The sequence below is a fragment of the Eubalaena glacialis genome, chromosome 9, assembly GCF_028564815.1.
Source record: "Eubalaena glacialis isolate mEubGla1 chromosome 9, mEubGla1.1.hap2.+ XY, whole genome shotgun sequence".
NCBI classification, from domain to species: domain Eukaryota; kingdom Metazoa; phylum Chordata; class Mammalia; order Artiodactyla; family Balaenidae; genus Eubalaena; species Eubalaena glacialis.
This window is the reverse complement of record NC_083724.1, coordinates 110,973,848-110,995,451: the sequence shown is the minus strand read 5'-3', so window position 1 is coordinate 110,995,451 and position 21,604 is coordinate 110,973,848. Positions and strand designations below refer to the sequence as shown.

The 21,604-nt window shown below is 36.6% G+C and overlaps 1 protein-coding gene across 1 annotated transcript; it reads right to left on the bottom strand.

Annotated features, from left to right (window-relative positions):
- Positions 1–333: 333 nt before the first annotated feature.
- ADAMDEC1 (ADAM like decysin 1) lies at positions 334–21,314 on the bottom strand. The gene is made up of 14 exons (XM_061199419.1): positions 21,200–21,314; positions 20,853–20,971; positions 20,213–20,289; positions 12,257–12,335; positions 10,683–10,759; positions 9,321–9,507; positions 9,072–9,131; positions 8,304–8,375; positions 7,642–7,811; positions 7,198–7,279; positions 6,353–6,483; positions 4,714–4,891; positions 1,603–1,686; positions 334–387 (listed from the first exon to the last, which is right to left on the bottom strand). Exons 1-13 carry the CDS (start codon positions 21,285–21,287, stop codon positions 1,606–1,608), a joined length of 1,401 nt encoding a protein of 466 aa, XP_061055402.1. The 5' UTR covers positions 21,288–21,314; the 3' UTR covers positions 334–387; positions 1,603–1,605.
- Between the last annotated feature and the right edge of the window lie 290 nt (positions 21,315–21,604).

Sequence of the window (21,604 nt, the reverse complement as noted above, 5' to 3'; positions counted from 1 at the left end):
GTCATTTTACAATTCTGAATTGAGCCTGCATAATTCAGCGGAACATTTTGAGGTGTTTTAGTCAAAGGCTAATTTCTTTTGTTCTCCAAAGAGCAGAGCTAAACAACAGCTTCAGGGTCCTTAAAAATACATTAAAGATCAGGCTTAGAAAACATGCAGCTTCTCTAAATACATTTATTGACCTGTTGGCTGGAGTGGTAAAAATATAGGAAGCATAATGACAAGTGAAAAGCAAAATATATCTCAGGACAACAGTGAGAATATGCAAGATTCTTGGCATGTTTAGTGCCAACGGTGAGAATATGCAAGATTCTTGGCATGTTTAGATTTCTTGATTCTTGTCCTGGCAAGTAGCATCTCAATGAAGTGGATTTTTGGATTCATTCTCTGATCAAAAGAAAAAAGTTTGGAAGCCATGGTTATTATAAATTATAAAATATTATGTAATGATAATAAATATTTATAGAATTTTAAAAATGCTAACAACCCTACTGAAAGACAATATCATTAGCTTCATTTTACAGGTGAGAAAACTAATTAAAGAACTTGGCTTAAAGTCCCTAGTTTTGGGAAGAACTAAGAAAAGAATTGAAGCTTCCTGAGTCCAAGTCCAATTTTCTTTCCATGATACTAAATTGCCAATCTTGCCCGGTAACGGGGCATGCCCACCTATCATTCCAAGCCCCTAAAGAGTTGAATGGATATTTTTTGTGATGCTATGCTTCTGGTCTCTGTGACAGAGGAAGAAAATGGGCCTAATGTCTAGCGTTCCCTGCAGAGTGGATCACACCAGGGGTTCAGCTGAGTGCAATGATGCTTGGTGAGAGAATGAATGATACTCCTCATCTTATGACCTTTCTGAGCCTTTCCTTGAGGAAGTTACAGTCAATGGTCTTTGAGTCGATTATTCCCTTTATAATCTCTCTGCAGGTTCCGTCCCAGAAAAGATTCAGGAAATTCAGGAAAGGGTGGGGATTTGTAAGAATAGCTCCTTTAATATAATTTATCCTGAACCTTTCCCCTATTTATAACTTTTTGTTGTTGTTGCCATTTTTAGATTTGGAGACTGTTTTTCACTGAAAGGAATATATTCAGAACAATTAGGTTTCCTAGTCTAACTCATGTAGGAGTGTGTAAAACACAAAAATAATGAGGCATTTTGAAAGGAATAAAATTGCTAAATCTTGTAATGTGTTCTTAAATGTTATTTTCTGACTACGCTGCAAGTTTCAATGACTAGCATTTAAGAACAAAATTTGCTCTTCAATTGAGACCTTTTTAAATAAAATTTTCTGTCTGTCATACTACTTTGTATTAAACTTATAACTATCTAATAGAAATTTATACAAATTTTAGCACAGATTTCAGCAGTCCTGATCTAGTAGATGATAAAGTGGCCACTTTTCTCATTACTGTATTAGTATACACACAACTCTGAGTTATGTTCATATTGATGGCTTTTTTCATTTCTGAAACTGAGTCATTTAAAAAATGTAAAATAAATTGTGTTTTAGTGTATTGTAGAACTCAGTGTCACATCTTTCTTAAATCACATAGAAGTATGAAAATATTTGGAAACAAAGAAAGAAAAAAAAGTCTTACGTGTTATGGTTTACTGTTTTTTCCACAATCAGCTTCAGGTTTTAACATACAGGTCATGGCCTCACAGCAAGGATTGGCACATTCCTTTAAAGCACACACACAATGGGAAAGTAGGTTCAAGTATTTTTTTTTCCTGTAGACTAGGTGCACAGAATTCTGGTACAAGATGACAGTGAAATTTCACTTTTTAAACTAAATTACTCTGCTATACAAATTCCAATGGAAATGACCAAGGAAATTTAATAATAGAAAAAATGCTGAGTAATGAAATCTACCTCCTAAAAGGACAAAAATAGAATTATCCAAGAATTATCCCAAATAAATTTGCCCACATGATATTACATGTAAGTTAATTTAAAAGTGCAAAGGACAATATTTCTATACTATTCAAACAGCTTGAAGATAGAGAAAAAAATTTTCTTAATTCTCAATTCATTTTACCAAACCTGCATAATTTCAATAATGAGATTTGGTAATGAATATACACATACAAACTATTCTCATTTATGAATATAAATGCAAAAACTTGAATAAAATATTAGTAAAACACTAGCTTATTAATATAACAACTCTCTACTACAAACTATGCAGGGTTTTTTTGTCACCAAAAATGCAAGAGTGACTCAACTGTACAGAATAAAGTAATATAATCCATCATATTAAAAGGCTGAGGGGAGAAAACAACTAATATTATTGTGATAGATGGCAAAAATTAGTACAAATTAGGTAGCCATTATTTATTTAAGCATATATTAGTAAACTATGAACAGAGTTATGCATCATTATGATAAAATCTATCTGATGAATAGCAAAAATATATTCAATAATGTAAACTATAAGACAAGAATTATTTATAAGCTATGTAAAGCAACTATACTCCAATAAAAATTAATTTTAAAAAATTACTCATAGGCTATATTTTAATGTAAATTCTGACAAATGCTATGAGTGAAAAAATACATGAAAGTATAATAATTGGAATGTAAAATCACACTTTCATTATTCATATGTGATACAATTCTTGACCTAGGAATAAAAGAGAGGATCAACTCTAAAAACTTTGAATGAGTCACTAAGATAGCTGTTTAAGATAACAATAAAATAACGTCAAGAACACTAATAAATTAGAACCTAAATAAAAAAGAAAACATTACACATATTAATAGCAAAAAAAAAATTGAAAATACTTCAAAATAAACTTTCAGAATGTGCAAGAACTGCATGAAGAACATTTTATATAACTTCCCTGAAAAACTTCAAAGGCAACTTGTCTTTTAAAACAATACTTAACATTGTGAAAATGCCAGTGGCCTTCAGAGTGAATTATGAATTTAACACATTTCAACCAGAATCTCAATTGTATTTGTGGGCAAGTTGACAAAAAAAAAAAAAATACCAGGAGTTTTATGGAAGAATGAATACTGAATAATTGCTATGTAAACACTGCAAAGATAAAAAAAGCCAGTGAAGAAATTTTCTATTAAAGATATTGAAGTGTGTTACATAGTTACAGTCATTAAAATAGCATTCCGGTTGTGTGATAATATCTAGACAGATAGAATGATTATTTTTTAAATCTAGAAAAATACCTAAATATGTACAGAAAAATAATAAAGTAGCATATAAGATCATGGAAAACTGGATTTTTCACTAAAGGATACTATATAAAGTATATATACACTACTTTTTAGATAAGAAAACAGTTGTTTAAAAATTCAGTTGTTCGTAAGCTCGAACTCTCTAACTCTCTGAGTTTATTCAACTACAGAAGAAGAAAATCAACAAGATATGGAAACAGTATAGCAGTTGGATGATATACTTAAAGAATATTAGATATTATACATCATATATATAGTAGTTTCTCTCTCTCCTCTCCTCCTCCCTTCCCTCCCTCTTTTTTTGTACGTGTGTCTGTATGTACTGAATACATGTAATTTACCTGCTGAAATTAGAAATACCAAGGATTGTGAACAACTTCAATGATCCTCCACCCAAGAAACCACATGGGAATGTAAGGAAGTAAGAATAAGTCTAACCTATTGTAAAGTATCACATCATTTGTAAATTTCATATCTCATTATAATTAAGAGAATATTTGCAATATTCTTTGCAAATGATTAAGTTGCACCATGTAAACTTTTAATATAATTCAATAGCTTAAAATTTCTGAATAAATAAACTCAGGCATAGGGAAATTACATGCCTTCCCCATTGTCATAGAGCCTATTAAAGTAATGGATAAGTCTTGGGTTGCAACAGGCTTCACCAATTACTAGCTTTGTATCCTTGGATCTAGTTACTTAAATTTTCTGAGTCTCACTTCTTTTCTAAATAGGGAAAATAACAAACCTATTTTGTAGATTTGTTGTGAGTAATAAGGAGATTGTGATTATAAAAGCATTTTGCAGATTGACACATAAAAATTCTCTTCAAATAGTAACTCATTTCCTTAGTCTTAAAAGTAAAAGAAGATTGCTAAGAAAATAGAATGCTTTCTTTTAGAAGCCTAGTCTGGGATTGCTGGTAAACATTCTATCAGAGGCATTCTTTAGAGTACACTGATGCCTTGAAGGGGTCAGATTTTTATGAAGATTAGCAGAAGTATAGTAATTATCTTAGACTTCCTTTATGTTAACCCATTTTCTACAGTTTTGTGTGATGTTTCTTTTTTCTCCTTCTGTTTTAATTTCTCCTCATTTACACACTGGTTTGTTGAGAGAAGACCAGCTTTTTCTATGGAGAGAACTTACTTCTAGACTTTTAATTGTTATTGCTCAACAAATGATCAGCTGTGACTTTATGTGATTTAGGAATTTCTGACTAATATATCTAGGAAAGATCATAAGTGACATGCTATAGTTAATGATTTACTTCTTTACACTGAACTTCATACAATCATGTCGTAAGTGTATCCTGGCTTTGAAATGCTTTTCAAAAGATTACTAAAAGCAGTACTGAAAACAAGCGCAAGCCTACTTTTTACTAAGATGCCAAGTTTGTCTTTAAAAAGAATTTCCAAAAGAACATTTTAAAGGAAAAAAAAAAAACAGTATAATTCTTATGCAACAATAACTCTTTAGTAAATGTTTTAAACCGTGGATATTTTCATACCTCAGGAGAGCCACAATCACAGACTTCTCCTACTTCCAGAAGTTGGTTCCCACACACTGGTTTTGTCATCATATTTTTAGGAACCAATGTTTGCAGCAAGCATCTTGGTTTTTGAGATAAAATATATTTTTTAAAATGTGAGCGACTGATTGTACTGAAATCCTTTGGGAATTTTGAACTGTAACCAGAAGAAAAATGAGAAATACCATGACACACAGTGATAAGTGAACATGAGAATCTGACTTGTCTAACTATATTACGTAGTTCAATGAAAATTCCAAATTTAGTATAAATGGACCATGTTATATGTGGAGCGTGATAGAGCATGCATACTATGCTGGTTGGAAAATTCTTTTCCTAGACACCCAGTTGTAGAGTTGGAAGAATTTAAATTCCCGTGTGGATTCACTTCTGTCCTAAAGGGCAGCAGTGACGAGCCTCGCCATTTGTTATCATTCACTCATCTCGCCAAGGGCTAAGAGGTAAGCGATAATAACAATGAATAGTGAAAGGAAATAATTGCAGAATCAGAGGTTCTCTGGACATATTTATCCTTCTATTTATGAACACTTCAAAAGCAAAGTATGTTTATTCATTTTTCTATCCCAAGTCCTTGCAAAGTGCCTGGAATTAAAAGGCAACTATTAATAACATAAAAATGAATTGGGCTTCCCTGGTGGCGCAGGGGTTAAGAATCTGCCTGCCAATGCAGGGGACATGGGTTCGAGCCCTGGTCCTGGAAGATCCCACATGCCGAGGAGCAAGTAAGCCCGTGCGCCACAACTACTGAGCCTGTGCTGTAGCACCCACGAGCCACAACTACTGAAGCCCGTGCGCCTAGAGCCCATGCTCCGCAACAAGAGAAGCTGCCGCAAAGAAAAGCCCGCTCACTGCAACAAAGAGTAGCCCCTGCTCTCAGCAACTAGAGAAAACCCGCGTGCAGCAGCGAAGACCCAATGCAGCCAAAAATTAAATAAATGAAAAAATAAATAAATTTATAAACAAACAAACAAAAAAAGAATTCCAAGTGATCAAGACATGCGCAATTGGGTCAAAGTAAAGAGAGGATCCAGATAAAAGTGGGTTAGTGAAACAAGAGCCAGATCTCAGAAAATAGGAAGATATATAAATAAATAAATAAATATATTTTAAAAAAATGAATTGATTGGTGATGGGGATTTATAAGGATGTTGTCATCATCTTAATTAGATAAATATTTTTAGAAAATATATTATTTTAAGCTAAAATTATTTTAAGTTAAAATAACATGGTCACTATACTTATAAACTCTATCTTGGCATATTTGGAGATCTTAAATAATGAACTCTGCTAGCTGGTAAGTCCTATACATCAAGAAGCTGGAGGGTGGGGATTTCCCTGGCAGTCCAGTGGTTAGGGCTCTGCGCTTCCAATGCAGGGGGCACGGGTTTGATCCCTGGTTGGGGAACTAAGATCCCACATGCTGTGCGGCGCAGCCAAAAAAACAAAAAACAAAAAAGAAAAGAAAAAAGAAGCTGGAGGGTGAATTAGCAGGAAGCACAGCCCTACATAAAAAAAATGTCCATCCAACTATATAGGCTGCATCTGAATTCTTTAAGATTTAAGAAATATTTTTTTCTCTAGGGTGACAAGGGCTCACCTCAGATATTCATTCATCACACAACTCCCAGAGAGACAGTTGGTGTTATATGGAACATCAGGCATACCGAGGACATGACCTAACTCATGTGCCATCACTCCTACAAGAGAGACACTATTCTTTCTCTTACCCTGGAAAAAACATAGAAATATCTATTACTTCTGATTTTATTCAGTTATTTTTTAATTTTTGCCAATGTTCAGTGTTACAAAAAAATAGTTTGACAGATGAAAATTATTGAATCATTGAGCTTCTTCCCCTGTCATTGGTTATTGTAAATTGTTGCATAAACATTTGAAATGATTGCCTCCTCGGAATCTAACCATTGAGCCAGTGCTCAATCAATATTTGCTGAATTAATGATGAATTCTTGGTAAACCATGGTTAAATTATGGTAATTCCATTCTTCATAAGAAGTACTAAAATACACCATAGTATGTACTCAAAGACCTCCAAAAACTATTGCCGTGATGCCTATGACATTGGTAGTGTTTGGCCATATGACACCAGCATGCACTTTGTCTGACCTTCCTGGCCATGGATACTAAGGATGATTAATTTGAAGTTGCCTCGGGCCCCAGGGGGTACCTGGATTCCCTTTATGTCCCAATCTTCCTGTTCTTATTCCCTAACACAAACTAAAGAGTGAAACCTCTGAGATGGTCAATGTAAAGAGATATTCTGTTTCATAATCCAAGGAATCTTCAGTGTAGTGATCTAGCAGGAGGTTCATTTCTACTTTAATTTACTGACTCAGCAAATGTACATTGTGCTAACTCTGAATAAGACATTGTGCTTGTCTTCCTGGAGGTTGTAGAACCTCATGGAGCTATATTTTTACAAACCTCAATAACGGCAACAGATGATGGGGAGCACAAGGAATTCAAGGCTGCCAGTCCTGTAATTCGATTTCTGAAGCCAACTCCACTGTGTGAAAGTTACAGGTACATTGTCACAATTTGAATCTTTGGAACCATCAGCTTTTTTCAACTATGTTTGAGATTTCCCTAGCTCCCCTACCCTTTTCATATTCATGAGGCCCCAGAAAAGCTTCTGCTGTTCTATAGCATTATAATGACCACAGATGGCTATCCCACATCCAAGAGTCGATTTTAGTGATCTGACATGGGTCTCCAATAATCTCACAGGTGAACTGCTATTAGTAGAACTTTAGGCTCTCTGACGTCTGATCAGGGAGGTAGAATTGAACAGGAATCTCTGCCAAGAAACCTTTGGGATAACTACCTTCTCTGCCAAAATAGGCCTGGCCCTGTCCAGCGTGTGCTCACCTGAGTAGCTGAGCGTGGTCATGGATCTTCATCTTCCCCAGGTTAGAACGATGCCAATTCAGAAAGTTGTTAAAGGTGACACTTGTGCTGGGTACCACCTTTATCTTATCACCATCAGACCAGATTTCCATACCTGTCAAGACCACTTGAATGTCTATGGTATTATAAATCTGTGGAAAGAACATTTTTCTTCATGAAAATGTTTGAGATTTCTTTTTTTAAAAATTTTGATTGAAGTATAGTTGATTTACAATGTGTTAATTTCTGCTGACTCAGTTATATATATATATATATATATATATATATATATATATATATATATATATATATTCTTTTTCATATTCTTTTCCATTATGGTTTATCCCAGGATATTGAATATAGTGTCCTGTGCTATATAGTAGGAGAGATTTCTTTAGTATTTTAGATATTTTACTGACCACAAGTGATGGATAAATGTATCCGAATTTTGAAAATAGAAAACCTAGAAGTTGCCTTTGCTACAGTATATGTGATTTTACCTTGATGTTGATCATTATCTGCTAAATTTCCCAAAACTGCTGGCCATAAGCCATTGTGACTCTCCCAGCTCCTTATTTGGTGAACACATAGGGAAGCCCTAAGCTCCTGTGTGGAAATATATGTTTAGAGAACAAATATCTTACCACATTGAGTAGGTTTATCACATCAAACACAAAACTTCTTATCAAAGTTATATTCCTATTATACATGTTATACTGTAAAACACAAAATGCAAAGAGTAATTAAAACCACAAATTAAAGTGAGAAAGCTGATGGGGTACAGGATTTTACATTCTAAGAAAAATTACACATTTCAATGTAAATAAATGTCTATTCATTCCACATCTATCTTATATAAGAATCTGTTTCAACAAATTCTAATTCAAATGTAAGAAGTTTTTGGCAGGAGAACAATTTGGCATTCATATAAAATTTCAATTCAAATTAAGTTGAATAAATCAAATTAATTTCAATGTTTTTAAACCAATTTAATATTATTAAAATTTGGTTATAAAGCAGTATTTGAGAGTTAGAAGCACAGATTCTAGTATTTTTGACCATATGAATATAATTTGTAAAGTATATATAGTTTTATGTCTATATTTACGTATTATAGTGAGAACTTTAAAAAGATATTAATAACCCATTCTTTTATGTTTCTAGTTATTGTGGTTGTTTTACTGTTGCTATCTGGCATTAAGTATATTTCCAATATCTGAATATTTTGGCAGAAGATTTTGAAGGGGGGAATGAATGAAAACTATTTCTGACAAAGCAGGTAGAACAGACAAGACAATCAGGTGGACAGGCTTTGTATTTTCAGCTAGAATAGTTTTTTGCTTGTGTCCGCTTGATAAGAAAACTTAAAAATTGACTTAACTGGCCAAGAAGTACTTATATTTCATACTCACAAAGGCATTATCCAGCACCAAAAAGAGATCGATGTATTTCTCAGCCTGAAGAAAGTCTTTCTTTACAAAGAGTGAAAGAACATTGTTAATAATGTCTTCAACCTAAGAGATTAAAAAGCTTACAAAGAGATTTAAATAAGGAAATAAGGGTTGGGCTTTACTCATACGAGTCATTGCTGGGTGCACCAGTATTTCACACATCATTGCTGAGACAGTTGAAATGAATGTTGGTCGGAAAGCTGCACTCACCTCTGGCCTTTTGAGTGACCTTGAGGTTCGAATAAGGCCCTGTTTCCTGCCAACATTTCTTACACCACAGGTGTGATTAGCTGGGTCTAGCTCCTCCTGGTTGTATATGAGGACAGCATGTTCTTCTTGGTCTGTGATTTTCAGAGGCTTTATCATGTATCTCTGATTGTGATGTGTGAAGTATCCCCTGTGAGATACAGAGGCTCATATTTCAAGATTGTCTGCCAGAGTCACATCCACTGACCAGAGTGGAGGGATACCTCTCCCTCAATCCCAAGCTCACACACAGAGTTTTCATTCGTAGGCCTTGCAGCTAACATTTGCTAACTTAAGTTATACTCAGTATTTGTCAATACTAAAATAGAGCCTATTTTAATTACCCAGAGAATTCTGAACAAGAAGTACTAAGATGAAGCTATCCCAAAGAATTTGGAATTTACACCATAGTTTATTTTCACATTTAGCAAATATTTCTTGGCAGGTCCCAGACATATAATGGAAAATGCAGTAAAGGCATGTTTAGATACCAAGAACCCCAGAAGAGAGAAAGAATGATGAGCAGATCAGCCAGAGGAACAGTTTGTAATTAGTATTAACTTAAAGATTTTCTCTTCGTAGAAGGAAAATTAGTTCAGAAATACAAAGTAAATCCATATGATGGAATATTAGAAAGCCAACACAGCTGTTAAAAATTACATCTATGAAGGTATTTTATGATCTGGGAAAAGGCTTATGATGTCATGTGGTATGTCCCAGGTTGGCAGAAGAATCATGTATATTTTATTTCATATTTCAATCATGTAAAAGATATATTTGTCTATATGCATAAAAGGCAGCAACCATGACAAAATATTAATAATAGCGATACACAGAGGTAAAATTTTATGGTGGATATTTTTGTATTTGTGCTTTCTCACACTTTACAAATTTTCCCTAATTGGCAAGAATTACTTTAGTAAACAGAAATACCGCACAGACACACACACACCCATACACACAAACTTCTAAAAATTATGTTCAACCATGACAATTGCAGGGTAGAATCTTTAAGAAAATGAAACAGGTGGTTTTGGGGAGTGAGTGGTAGAGTGGGTGATAAACATGAAAATGGATCCAGATATCATCATGCTCCAGAATGTAGTACTTGTTTAAAAATTGCTAACTTTAACTTTTACTAGAACCACAGATAATGAAATGAGTGCAAGGATGATACATTATTCTTCACTTTAACCACATATATTCAACATTTTATTATTGGAGACAATTTTACCAAGATAGTACGAAGATATGGTGTTCAGAAAGACTCAATTTTGTGTAACAAAATGGTGCTTGATGTTTAACATTTTTGCAAGTGACACTCACCTCAACCCATCACAAGTACAAATACTGGCAACAGAATCCTTTTCATTTAGGACGTGTCCTTTATAGTAGCAGTGTTCCTAAGGTTGGAAAAAATGTGTTTGTTTTTTTTTTTTTAACTACAAAAATAAACATATCACAGTTGTGTTGAAAGCTCTTATCTTGAATATGTAGGAAAGTTCTTCAAGTAGTGACTGTGGCCAGACCAGTTCCCAGAAACAAAAACATGGAGAACCTCAGCGGTTTCACGAACTACTCCACCACTGACCCTGGAAACTCTCCATATTTGGTGGCTGAGCTGTCTTTCTGATACTAATTCACACTAAAGAAAAGTCCGGGGAATTTGAATCTAAATAGACTCATGGCAAGAGTGGATGCTGCATTTGAGAAGTAGCCAGTTCCCCCATGGGATCTAAAGCACTCCCCAAGAGCTCTCAGGTTTGAGCTCCAACTTTTGAGAATTTAGTTCCCTTGTGCAAGCTCCACTGTGCATCACATATCAATAAAATGAGGTATTCATTTTTCCAGATTCTAGAGTCCTCAAGGGGCCACACCACCACTCCTGAGCTCCTCAGACTAACGGGTCCAACTCATTATTTTAACTAGTGTGTTAGTGGCAACCCTTTACCAGCATCCAAAGCCCAGAGAATTTATCTACAACTAGAGATTCACACATGTTTGGCGCTTCGTAGAAGCAAAGTAGTGGGTCACTTATGTAGAATGATCCAAGAAAGCTAATGAATAAACTCTTGCTCAAAATAAACTGACTTGCCTCAGGGTCTGAAAATCCATCTGTGTCTTTCTTTCCTTTGTAAGAAACCTTGTCATCATAAACATTTTCTTATAGACGACTTGGAAAAGGTACCACATTAAGATATCACTGGCCATTCACACTTGAGCATGAATTAATTTATCAGATATTTTCCCCAGAGGTCAATGTTAGCAACAATCCAGACGTCCATGAAATGAGAGTCTTGATTTGAGAAGGGAATGGACAGTCATTCTGTGGCATAAGTCTTGTCTGTTTTTTTATAGAAACATAGATGTTTGGGGCACTGTGGAGGGTGGCTCTGAGAAACTCGCTTAGCTTGGTAATACTCTATGAATGAGTCTTTTTATATTCTCTTCCTGTTTTTCCTTGGCCTTGATTCTCTATGTCTGATATCTATACCTTGGCATTATTCATATGATGGTGGTTTAACCAGATAAAAAATTATGTTAATTAAATAATTGATATACCTTTGCTGATCTCAGGATAAATGCATATATCATTAGAAAACAGTAAACAGTGACCTGACCTTTCAAGTACCTAGGGGAGAATATTTCTAACCTATTGATAAGATGGTTTAGGGGAAAGCAGAGTTTTGGTTGCTTCTAAAAATGCAACACTTGGAAGCCTCCTACTACTTCTATCTTTTAAAAAAGATACAATTTTTTTCATCTGTTATCTCATTGGTCTTAGATGAGCACCCTGTTTTCAAGTCCTTTAATTTTTTTTAAGGTGTCCTTGAACCTATGAATCTTATGATGTAAGCAGCAGATCCAAGTAAGAGTCCCAGAAAGCATTTGGAACCTACCATGTTCTGAGGGCTTGTTGTGATTTTCTCTCCTCTGGGTGAGTAATATGTTTCAGTGTAGTCTGGCCCCAGGAGATGCCTGTAGAGAGCAGAAAGTTGCATGATACTCTCATGGTGGTAATAAAGGCTAATGTTCCTGTATGATCATCAGTACTAAAGGAATGATAATGTCTACAGTGAGAAAGAGCTGGCATTCTGACCCACTGGTCCTTTTCCAACATCAGAAGTCTGCTCCTGAAGCAAATCAAAGCATTAGTTATACCTCTTAGATCTGAGGAAAGAAATACCCTGAAATACTTTACTGATAGAAAAATCACATAGGAATTTTTCTACCTTCAAATGGATTATTTTGGGATTCTTTGAACCAAGGATATAGCCTCCAAAGGATCTCTGTAGGGTGTTGGGTCATAAATACACATGAAGGACCATTGCATTCAGGGAGAAGTTTACTGACTGTTATAGAACTTGGTGGAGCCCCATCCCCTGGGATCTATCTCAAACTTGTGTGCCCTGAATGAGCATTAGGTATATGTTATTATAAAAGTAATGGAAGAGAGGACCTTCAAGATGGCAGAGGAGTAAGACGGGGAGATCACCTTCCTCCCCAAAAATACATAAAAAATACATCTACATGTGGAACAACTCCTACAGAACACCTACTGAACGCTGGCAGAAGACCTCAGACTTCCCAAAAGGCAAGAAACTCCCCACGTACCTGGGTAGAGCAAAAGAAAAAAGAAAAAACTGAGACAAAAGAATAGGGATGGGACCTGCACTTCTGGGAGGGAGCTGTGAAGGAGGAAAAGTTTCCACACACTAGGAAGTCCCTTTGCGGGCGGAGATTGTGGGTGGCAGAGGGGGGAAGCTTCAGAACCACGGAGAACAGTGCAGGAACAGGGGTGCAGAGGGCAAAGTGGAGAGAGTCCCGCACAGAGGACCGGCTCCAACCAGCATTCACCAGCCTGAGATGCTTCTCTGCTCACCCGCCGGGGTGGGTGGGGGCTGGGAGCTGAGGCTCCACCTTTGGAGGTCAGATCCCAGGGAGAGGACTGGGGTTGGCTGCATGAACACAGCCGGAAGGGGGCTAGTGCGCCACAGCTAGCCGGGAGGGAGTCCAGGAAAAAGTCTGGAGCTGCCTAAGAGTCAAGAGACCACTGTTTTCGGGGTGCACGAGGAGAGGAGATTCAGAACACCACCTAAATGACCTTCAGAGATGGGCACAAGCCGCAGCTATCAGCGCAGGCCCCAGAGATGGGCATGAGATGCTAAGGCTGCTGCTGCTGCCACCAAGAAGCCTGTGTGCAAGCACAGGTCACTATCCACACCTCCCCTCCTGGGAGCCTGTGCAGCCCGCCCCTGCCAGGGTCCCGTGATCCAGAGACAATTTCCCCGGGAGAACATATGGTGCACCTCAGGCTGGTACAATGTCACACCGGCCTCTACTGCTGCAGGCTCGCCCTGCATTCCATACCTCTCCCTCCCCCTGGCCTAAGTGAGCCAGAGCCCCCTAATCAGCAGCTCTTTAACCCCCTCCTGTCTGGACGAAGGAGAGTTGCCAGAGGGTGACCTACATGCAGAGGCGGGACCAAATCCAAAGCTGAACCCCAGGAGCTGTGCGAACAAAGAAGAGAAAGGGAAATTTCTCTGTGCAGCCTCAGGGGCAGCGTATTAAATCTCTGCAATCAACTTGATGTACCCTGCATCTGTGGAATACCTGAATACACAACAGATCATTCCAAAATTGAGGTGGTGGTCTTTAGGAGCAACTGTAGACTTGGGGTTTGCTGTATGCGACTGACTAGTTTCTGATTTTTATGTTTATCTTAGTATCATTTTTAGTGCTTCTTATCATTGGTGGATTTGTTTATTGGTTTGGTTGCTCTCGTCTTTTTTTTTTAATTAAAAATTTTTTTAATTTAATAATATCTTTTTATTTTTTTTAATAACTTTATTTTATTTATTCTTTTCTTTCTTTCTTTCTTTTCTCCCTTTTCTTCTGAGCCATGTGGCTGAGAGGGTCTTGGTGCTCCAGTTGGGTCTCAGACTTGAGTTGGGAGACACAAGTTCAAGACATTGGACCACCAGAGACCTCCCGGCCCCTCATAATATTAATTGGTGAGAGCTCTCCCAAGATCTCTGTCTCAACACTAAGACCCAGCTCCACTCAACAACCAGCAAGCTCCAGCACTGGACACCCCATGCCAAACAACTGGCAAGACAGGAACACAACCCCACCCATTAGCAGAGAGGCTGCCTAAAATAATAATAAGTTCACAGACACCCCAAAAACACACCACTGGATGCGGTCCTGCCCACCAGAAAGACAAGATCCAGCCTTATACACCAGAGCACAGGCACCAGTCCCCTACACCAGGAGCCTACACAAGCCACTGAAACAACCTTAGCCACTGGGGGCAGACACCAAAAACAACGGGAACTACAAACCTGTAGACTGTGAAAAGGAGACCCCAAACACAGTAAGTTAAGCAAAATGAGAAGACAGAGAAATACACAGCAGATGAAGGAGCAAAGTAAAAACCCACCACACCAAACAAATGAAGAGAAAATAGGCAGTCTACCTGGAAAAGAATTCAGAGTAATGATAGTAAAGATGATCCAAAATATTGGAAATAGAATGGAGAAATACAAGAAACGTTTAACAAGGACCTAGAAGAACTAAAGAGCAAACAAACAATGATGAGCAACAGAATAAATGGAATTAAAAATTCTCTAGAAGGAATCAATAGCAGAATAACTAAGGCAGAAGTACGAATAAGTGAGGTGGAAGTAAAATAGTGGAAATAACTGCCACAGAGCTGAATAAAGAAAAAAGAATGAAAAGAATTGAGGACAGTCTCAGAGACTTCTGGGACAACATTAAACACAACATTCAAATTATAGGGATCCCAGAAGAAAAAGAGAAAAAGAAAGAGACTGAGAAAATATTTGAAGAGATTATAGTTGAAAACTTCCCTAATATAGGAAAGGAAATAGTTAATCAAGTCCAGGAAGTACAGAGACCCATACAGGATAAATGCAAGGAGAAAGACACCAAGACACATATTAATCAAACTATCAAAAATTAAATACAAAGAAAAAATGTTAAAAGCAGCAAGGGAGAAGCAATAAATAACATAGATGGGAATCCCCATAAGGTTAACAGCTGATCTTTCAACAGAAACTCTGCAAGCCAGAAGGGAATGGCAGGAGATATTTGAAGTGATGAAAGGGAAAAGTCTATAACCAAGATTACTCTACCCAGGAAGGATCTCATTCAGATTCAATGGAGAAATTAAAATCTTTACAAGCAAGCAAAAGCTAAGAGAATTCAGCACCACCAAACCAGCTTTACAGCAAATGCTAAAGGAACTTCTCTAGGCAGGAAACACAAGAGAATGAAAAGACCTACAAAAACAAACCCAAAACAATTAAGAATATGGTAAAAGGAATATACATATCGATAATTACCTTAAATGTAAATGGATTAAATGCTACAACCAAAAGACATCGACTGGCTGAATGGATACAAAAACAAGACCCATATATATGCTGTCTACAAGAGACCCACTTCAGACCTAGGGACACATACAGACTGAAAGTGAGGGGATGGAAAAAGATATTCCATGTAAATGGAAATCAAAAGAAAGCTGGAGTAGCAATTCTCATATGAGACAAAATAGACTTTAAAATAAAGACTATTACAAGAGACAAAGAAGGACACTACATAATAATCAAGGGATCAATCCAAGAAAGAAGACCTAACAGTTGTATATATTTTTGCACGCAACATAGGAGCAACTCAACATAAGGCAAATGCTAACAGCCATAAAAGAGGAAATAGACAGTAACACAATCACAGTAGGGGAATTTAACACCCCACTTTCACCAATGGACAGATCATCCAAAATGAAAATAAATAAGGAAACACAAGCTTTAAATGACACAATAGACCAGATAGATTTAATTGATATTTATAGGACATTCCATCCAAAAACAACAGAATACACATTCTTCTCAAGTGCTCATGGAACATTCTCCAGGATAGATCATATCTTGGGTCACAAATCAAGCCTTGGTAAATTTAAGAAAATTGAAATCGTATCAAGTATGTTTTCCTACCACAATGCTATGAGACTAGATACCAATTACAGGAAAAAAAAAACTGTAAAAAGTACAAACACATGGAGGCTAAGCAATGCACTACTAAATATCCAACAGATCACTGAAGAAATCAAAGAGGAAATCAAAAAATACCTAGAAACAAATGACAGTGAAGAGACGACCACCCAAAACCTATGGGATGTGGCAGAAGCAGTTCTAAGAGGGAAATTTATAGCAATACAATCCTACTTCAAGAAACAAGAAAAATCTCAAACAACCTAACGTTACACCTAAAGCAATTAGAGAAAGAAGAACAAAAAACCCCAAAGTTAGCAGAAGGAAAGAAATCATAAAGATCAGATGAGAAATAAATGAAAAAGAAAGAAGGAAACAACAGCAAAGTTCAATAAAACTAAAAGCTGGTTCTTTGAGAAGATAAACAAAATAGATAAACCACTAGCCAGACTCATCAAGAAAAAAAGGGAGAAGACTCAAATCAACAGAATTAGAAATGAAAAAGGAGAAGTAACAACTGACCCTGCAGAAATACAAAGAAGCATGAAGGATTACTATAAGCAACTATATGCCAATAAAATGGACAACTTGGAAGAAATGGACAAATTCTTAGAAAAGCACAACCTTCCGAGACTGAACCAGGAAGAAATAGAAAAAATAAACACCAATCACAAGCATAGAAATTGAGACTGTGATTAAAAATCTTCCAAAAACAAAAGCCAAGGACCAGATGGCTTCACAGGTGAATTCTATCAAACATTTAGAGAAGAGCTAACTCCCATCCTTCTCAAACTCTTCCAAAAAATTGCAGAGGAAGGAACACTCCCAAACTCATTCTACGAGGCCACCATCACCCTGATACCAGAACCAGACAAAGATGTCACAAAAAAAGAAAACTAGAGGCCAATATCACTGATGAACATAGATGCAAAAATCCTCAAGAAAATACTAGCAAACAGAATCCAACAGCACATTAAAAGGATCATACACCATGATCAGGTGGGGTTTATCCCAGGAATCCAAGGATTCTTCAATATACGCAAATCAATCAATGTGATCCACCACATTAAAAAATTGAAGGATAAAAACCATATGATATTCTCAATAGATGTAGAAACAGCTTTCAACAAAATTCAACACCTATTTATGAAAAGAACCCTCCAGAAAGTAGGCATATAGGGAACTTACCTCAACCTAATAAAGGTCATATATGACAAACCCACAGCCAACATCGTTCTCAATGGTGAAAAACTGAAACCATTTCCACTAAGATCAGGAACAAGACAAGGTTGCCCACTCCCACTGCTATTATTCAACATAGTTTTGGAAGTTTTAGCCACAGCAATCAGAGAAGAAAAAGAAATAAAAGGAATCCAAATCGGAAAAGAAGAAGTAAAACTGTCACTCTTTGCAGATTACATGGTACTATACAACGAGAATCCTAAAGATGCCACCAGAAATCTACTAGAGCTAATCAATGAATTTGGTAAAGTTGCAGGATACAAAATTAATGCACAGAAATCTTTACTTCCTATACACTAATGATGACAAATCTGAAAGCGAAATTAAGGAAACACTCCCATTTACCACTGCAACAAAAAGAATAAAATACCTAGGAATAAACCTACCTAAGGAGACAAAAGACCTGTATGCAGAAAAGTATAAGACACTGATGAAAGAAATTAAAGATGATAACAGCAAATGGAGAGATATACCATGTTCTTGGATTGGAAGAATCAATATTGTGAAAATGACTCTACTACCCAAAGCAATCTACAGATTCAATGCAATCCCTATCAAATTACCAACGGCATTTTTCACAGAACTAGAACAAAAAATTTCACAATTAGTGTGGAAACACAAAAGTCCCTGAGTAGCCAAAGCAATCTTGAGAAACAAAAACAGAGCTGGAGGAATCAGGCTCCCTATCTTCAGACTATACTACAAATCTACAATAATCAAGACAGTATGGGACTGGCACAAAAACAGAAATATAGATCAATGGAACAGGATAGAAAGCCCAGAGATAAATCCATGCATATATGGTCACCTTATCTTTGGTAAAGGAGGCAAGAATATACAATGGAGAAAAGACAGCCTCTTCAATAAGTGGTGCTGGGAAAACTGGACAGCTACATGTAAAAGAAGGAAATTAGAACACTCCCTAACACCATACACAAAAATAAACTCAAAATGGATTAAAGACCTAAATCTAAGGCCAGACACTATCAAACTCTTAGAGGAAAACATAGGCAGAACCCTCTATGACATAAATCACAGCAAGATCCTTTTTGACCCACCTACTAGAGAAATGGAAATAAAAACAAAAATAAACAAATGGGACCTAATGAAACTTAAAAGCTTTTGCACACCAAAGGAAACCATAAACAAGACGAAAAGACAACCCTCAGAATGGGAGAAAATATTTACAAACGAAGCAACTGACAAAGCGTTAATCTCCAAGATATACAAGCAGCTCATGCAGCTCAACATCAAAAAAACAAACAACCCAATCCAAAAATGGGCAGAAGACCTAAATAGACATTTGTCCAATGAAGATATACAGATTGCCAACAACACATGAAAGGATGCTCAACATCACTAATCATTAGATAAATGCAAATCAAAACTACAATAAGGTATCACCTTACACCGGTCTGAATGGCCATCATCAAAAAATCTGCAAACAATAAATGCTGGAGAGGGTGTGGAGAAAAGGGAACCCTCTTGCACTGTTGGTGGGAATGTAAATTGGTACCGCCACTATGGAGAACAGTATGGAAGTTCCTTAAAAAACTAAAAATAGTACTACCATACGACCCCGCAATCCCACTACTGGGCATATACCCTAGAAAACCATAATTCAAAAAGTATCATGTACCACAATATTCTTTGCAGCACTATTTACAATAGCCAGGACACAGAAACAACCTAAGTGTCCATCGACAGATGAATGGATAAAGAAGATGTGGCACATATATACAATGGAATATTACTCAGCCATAAGAAGAAATGAAATTGAGTTATTTGTACTGAGGTGGATGGACATAGAGTCTGTCATACAGAGTGAAGTAAGTCAGAAAGAGAAAAACAAATACCGTATGCTAACACATGTATATGGAATCTAAAAATAATAATAATAATAATAATAGTTCTGAGGATCCTAGGGGCAGGACAGGAACAAAGACGCAGACGTAGAGAATGGACTTGAGGACACGGGGAGGGGGAAGGGTAAGATGGGACGAAGTGAGAGAGTGGTATTGACATATATACTCTACCAAATGTGAAATAGATAGCTAGTGGGAAGCAGCCGCATAGCACAGGGAGATCAGCTCGGGGCTTTGTGACCACCTAGAGGGGTGGGATAGGGAGGGTGGGAGGGAGACGCAAGAGGGAGGAGATATGGGGATATATGTATATGTATAGCTGATTCACTTTGTTATAAAGCAGGAACTAACACACCATTGTAAAGCAGTTATACTCCAATAAAGATGTTTAAAAAAATAAAAATGCTTTACAGAACAACAACAACAAAAAGTAATGGAAAGTCACATCAAAGGTTTCAGTTTATCTGGGTGGAAAATATTTTCAGTAAATTCCAAAAGCAGCAGGGAAGAAAGTCATTCGTGCAGCTCTCTTTGTTTTACTCTTTGCATATAATTTCCTAGGGAAACATCAAACTTCTTAGATAATATTAACACCAACTATTAGAATCTAATGCTCAATATGCTTCATGTCTTCTATGTCAAATTACAGTATACAGAGTCTCAAGAAGATTTATTTTTTCCACATTCTCTTAGGTATAATCCAGTGGTTAGACTTGCAGGAAATACAACTTACTTGGCTTTTTGTAGGCAAAGAATGACTTCTTCTCCATTTAATATCATCTGATACTGAAGTTCAGGTTCATATCTTTCCTAAAAATATTTAATAATATAATGATAATTTATATTTATGAGTCTATCTAAAATAATTATAATATAATGATATAGGTAGCTGTATAGAATAATAATTACAAATGTAATAGTCAGAAAGTTAATATCTATAATACATTTTTAAAATCTTGTTATTTAATGAGATAATATGATTTCTCTATTATAGACAAAAGGCAATTCAGTGGGGCCAGGGGGTGAGGGTAGGGAGGAGACATGGGTTTGGTGGGCTTGGCAAGGAACATCTCCTCCTAGATATACTGCCGTTCTGTCCTCCTTTATTTTTTGTTCCCCCCACAGACTTGGAGAAACACCCAAACTTTTATTTTTTCTGAGCCAGTGTGGGAGTTAACTCCCTTCCTGCTGCTTAATTGTAAAAGCATTTAGAGAAATCCTATGCCCTCTCCTGGGCAAAGGGGAGCATTTGTGTAAATGGGCTTCAAGACTAAACTACTAGATGTTGACTGTGACATGACTTCTACTAGTGAAAAGGTCCTTTACTGTCTCTTTAGATGACAGCAAAATCCCACGGTCATCCCATTGCTTACCTCTTTGCCATGCTTCTCTGTCTGGTTGTTCTGTATCTCTCTTTTGTGTAAAATGTGTAGTTTTTTAGGACGAACTACTTCATAGGGCTCTAGTTCAGGAGTCGGCTTTATGGCTATTGCTAGAGAAAGAGAGGTAATACTGACAAAATTAAGGTTTTTGTTGGTTGGTTTCTTGAAACTGAGTGGAAGACAATTTCCATTGAGAAGGGAAACATTGAGAAGAACAAGTTACTCCTCCAGTTCAGCTTTGATAACAAAAACTTTTTCTTTAGTTTTCTCTCCCTATTCTGGAAAGATGTGACAATGATGAAACAATTCTTTGGAACTGTCAATATATTAGTACTTACCTTGAGCTTGAACGATGAGCCAGAGGGTGGAAAGCAGGACCAAAGACATGCTGGCTACTGTAGGTAGCTGAGACGTCCCACACAACATGAAGATTTGGTCCCCCCAGCTGTCCAGTTTTATCTTCCCCTACTTCTCTTTACAAATTGAAAAAAATAATAAAGTTAAAAACCTCAGACCTTCTTTGGGAGATTGAGGAATGTTTCCTAATGACACTGGGAAGTTGCTAAGAGATTGCAGTGTCAAGATCGTGAGAATGTTCTTCATTTATGAGAGGTGTTTATGTCTGTGGTTACAGCTTAAGGAGTCACATCTGGACAGCTGCTTGGCCCTGGTGCTCCTATAGTAGTGGGAAAGTACCAACTGAGACTGAGATGTGTGTGCATATATTTGCATATTCATTAAAT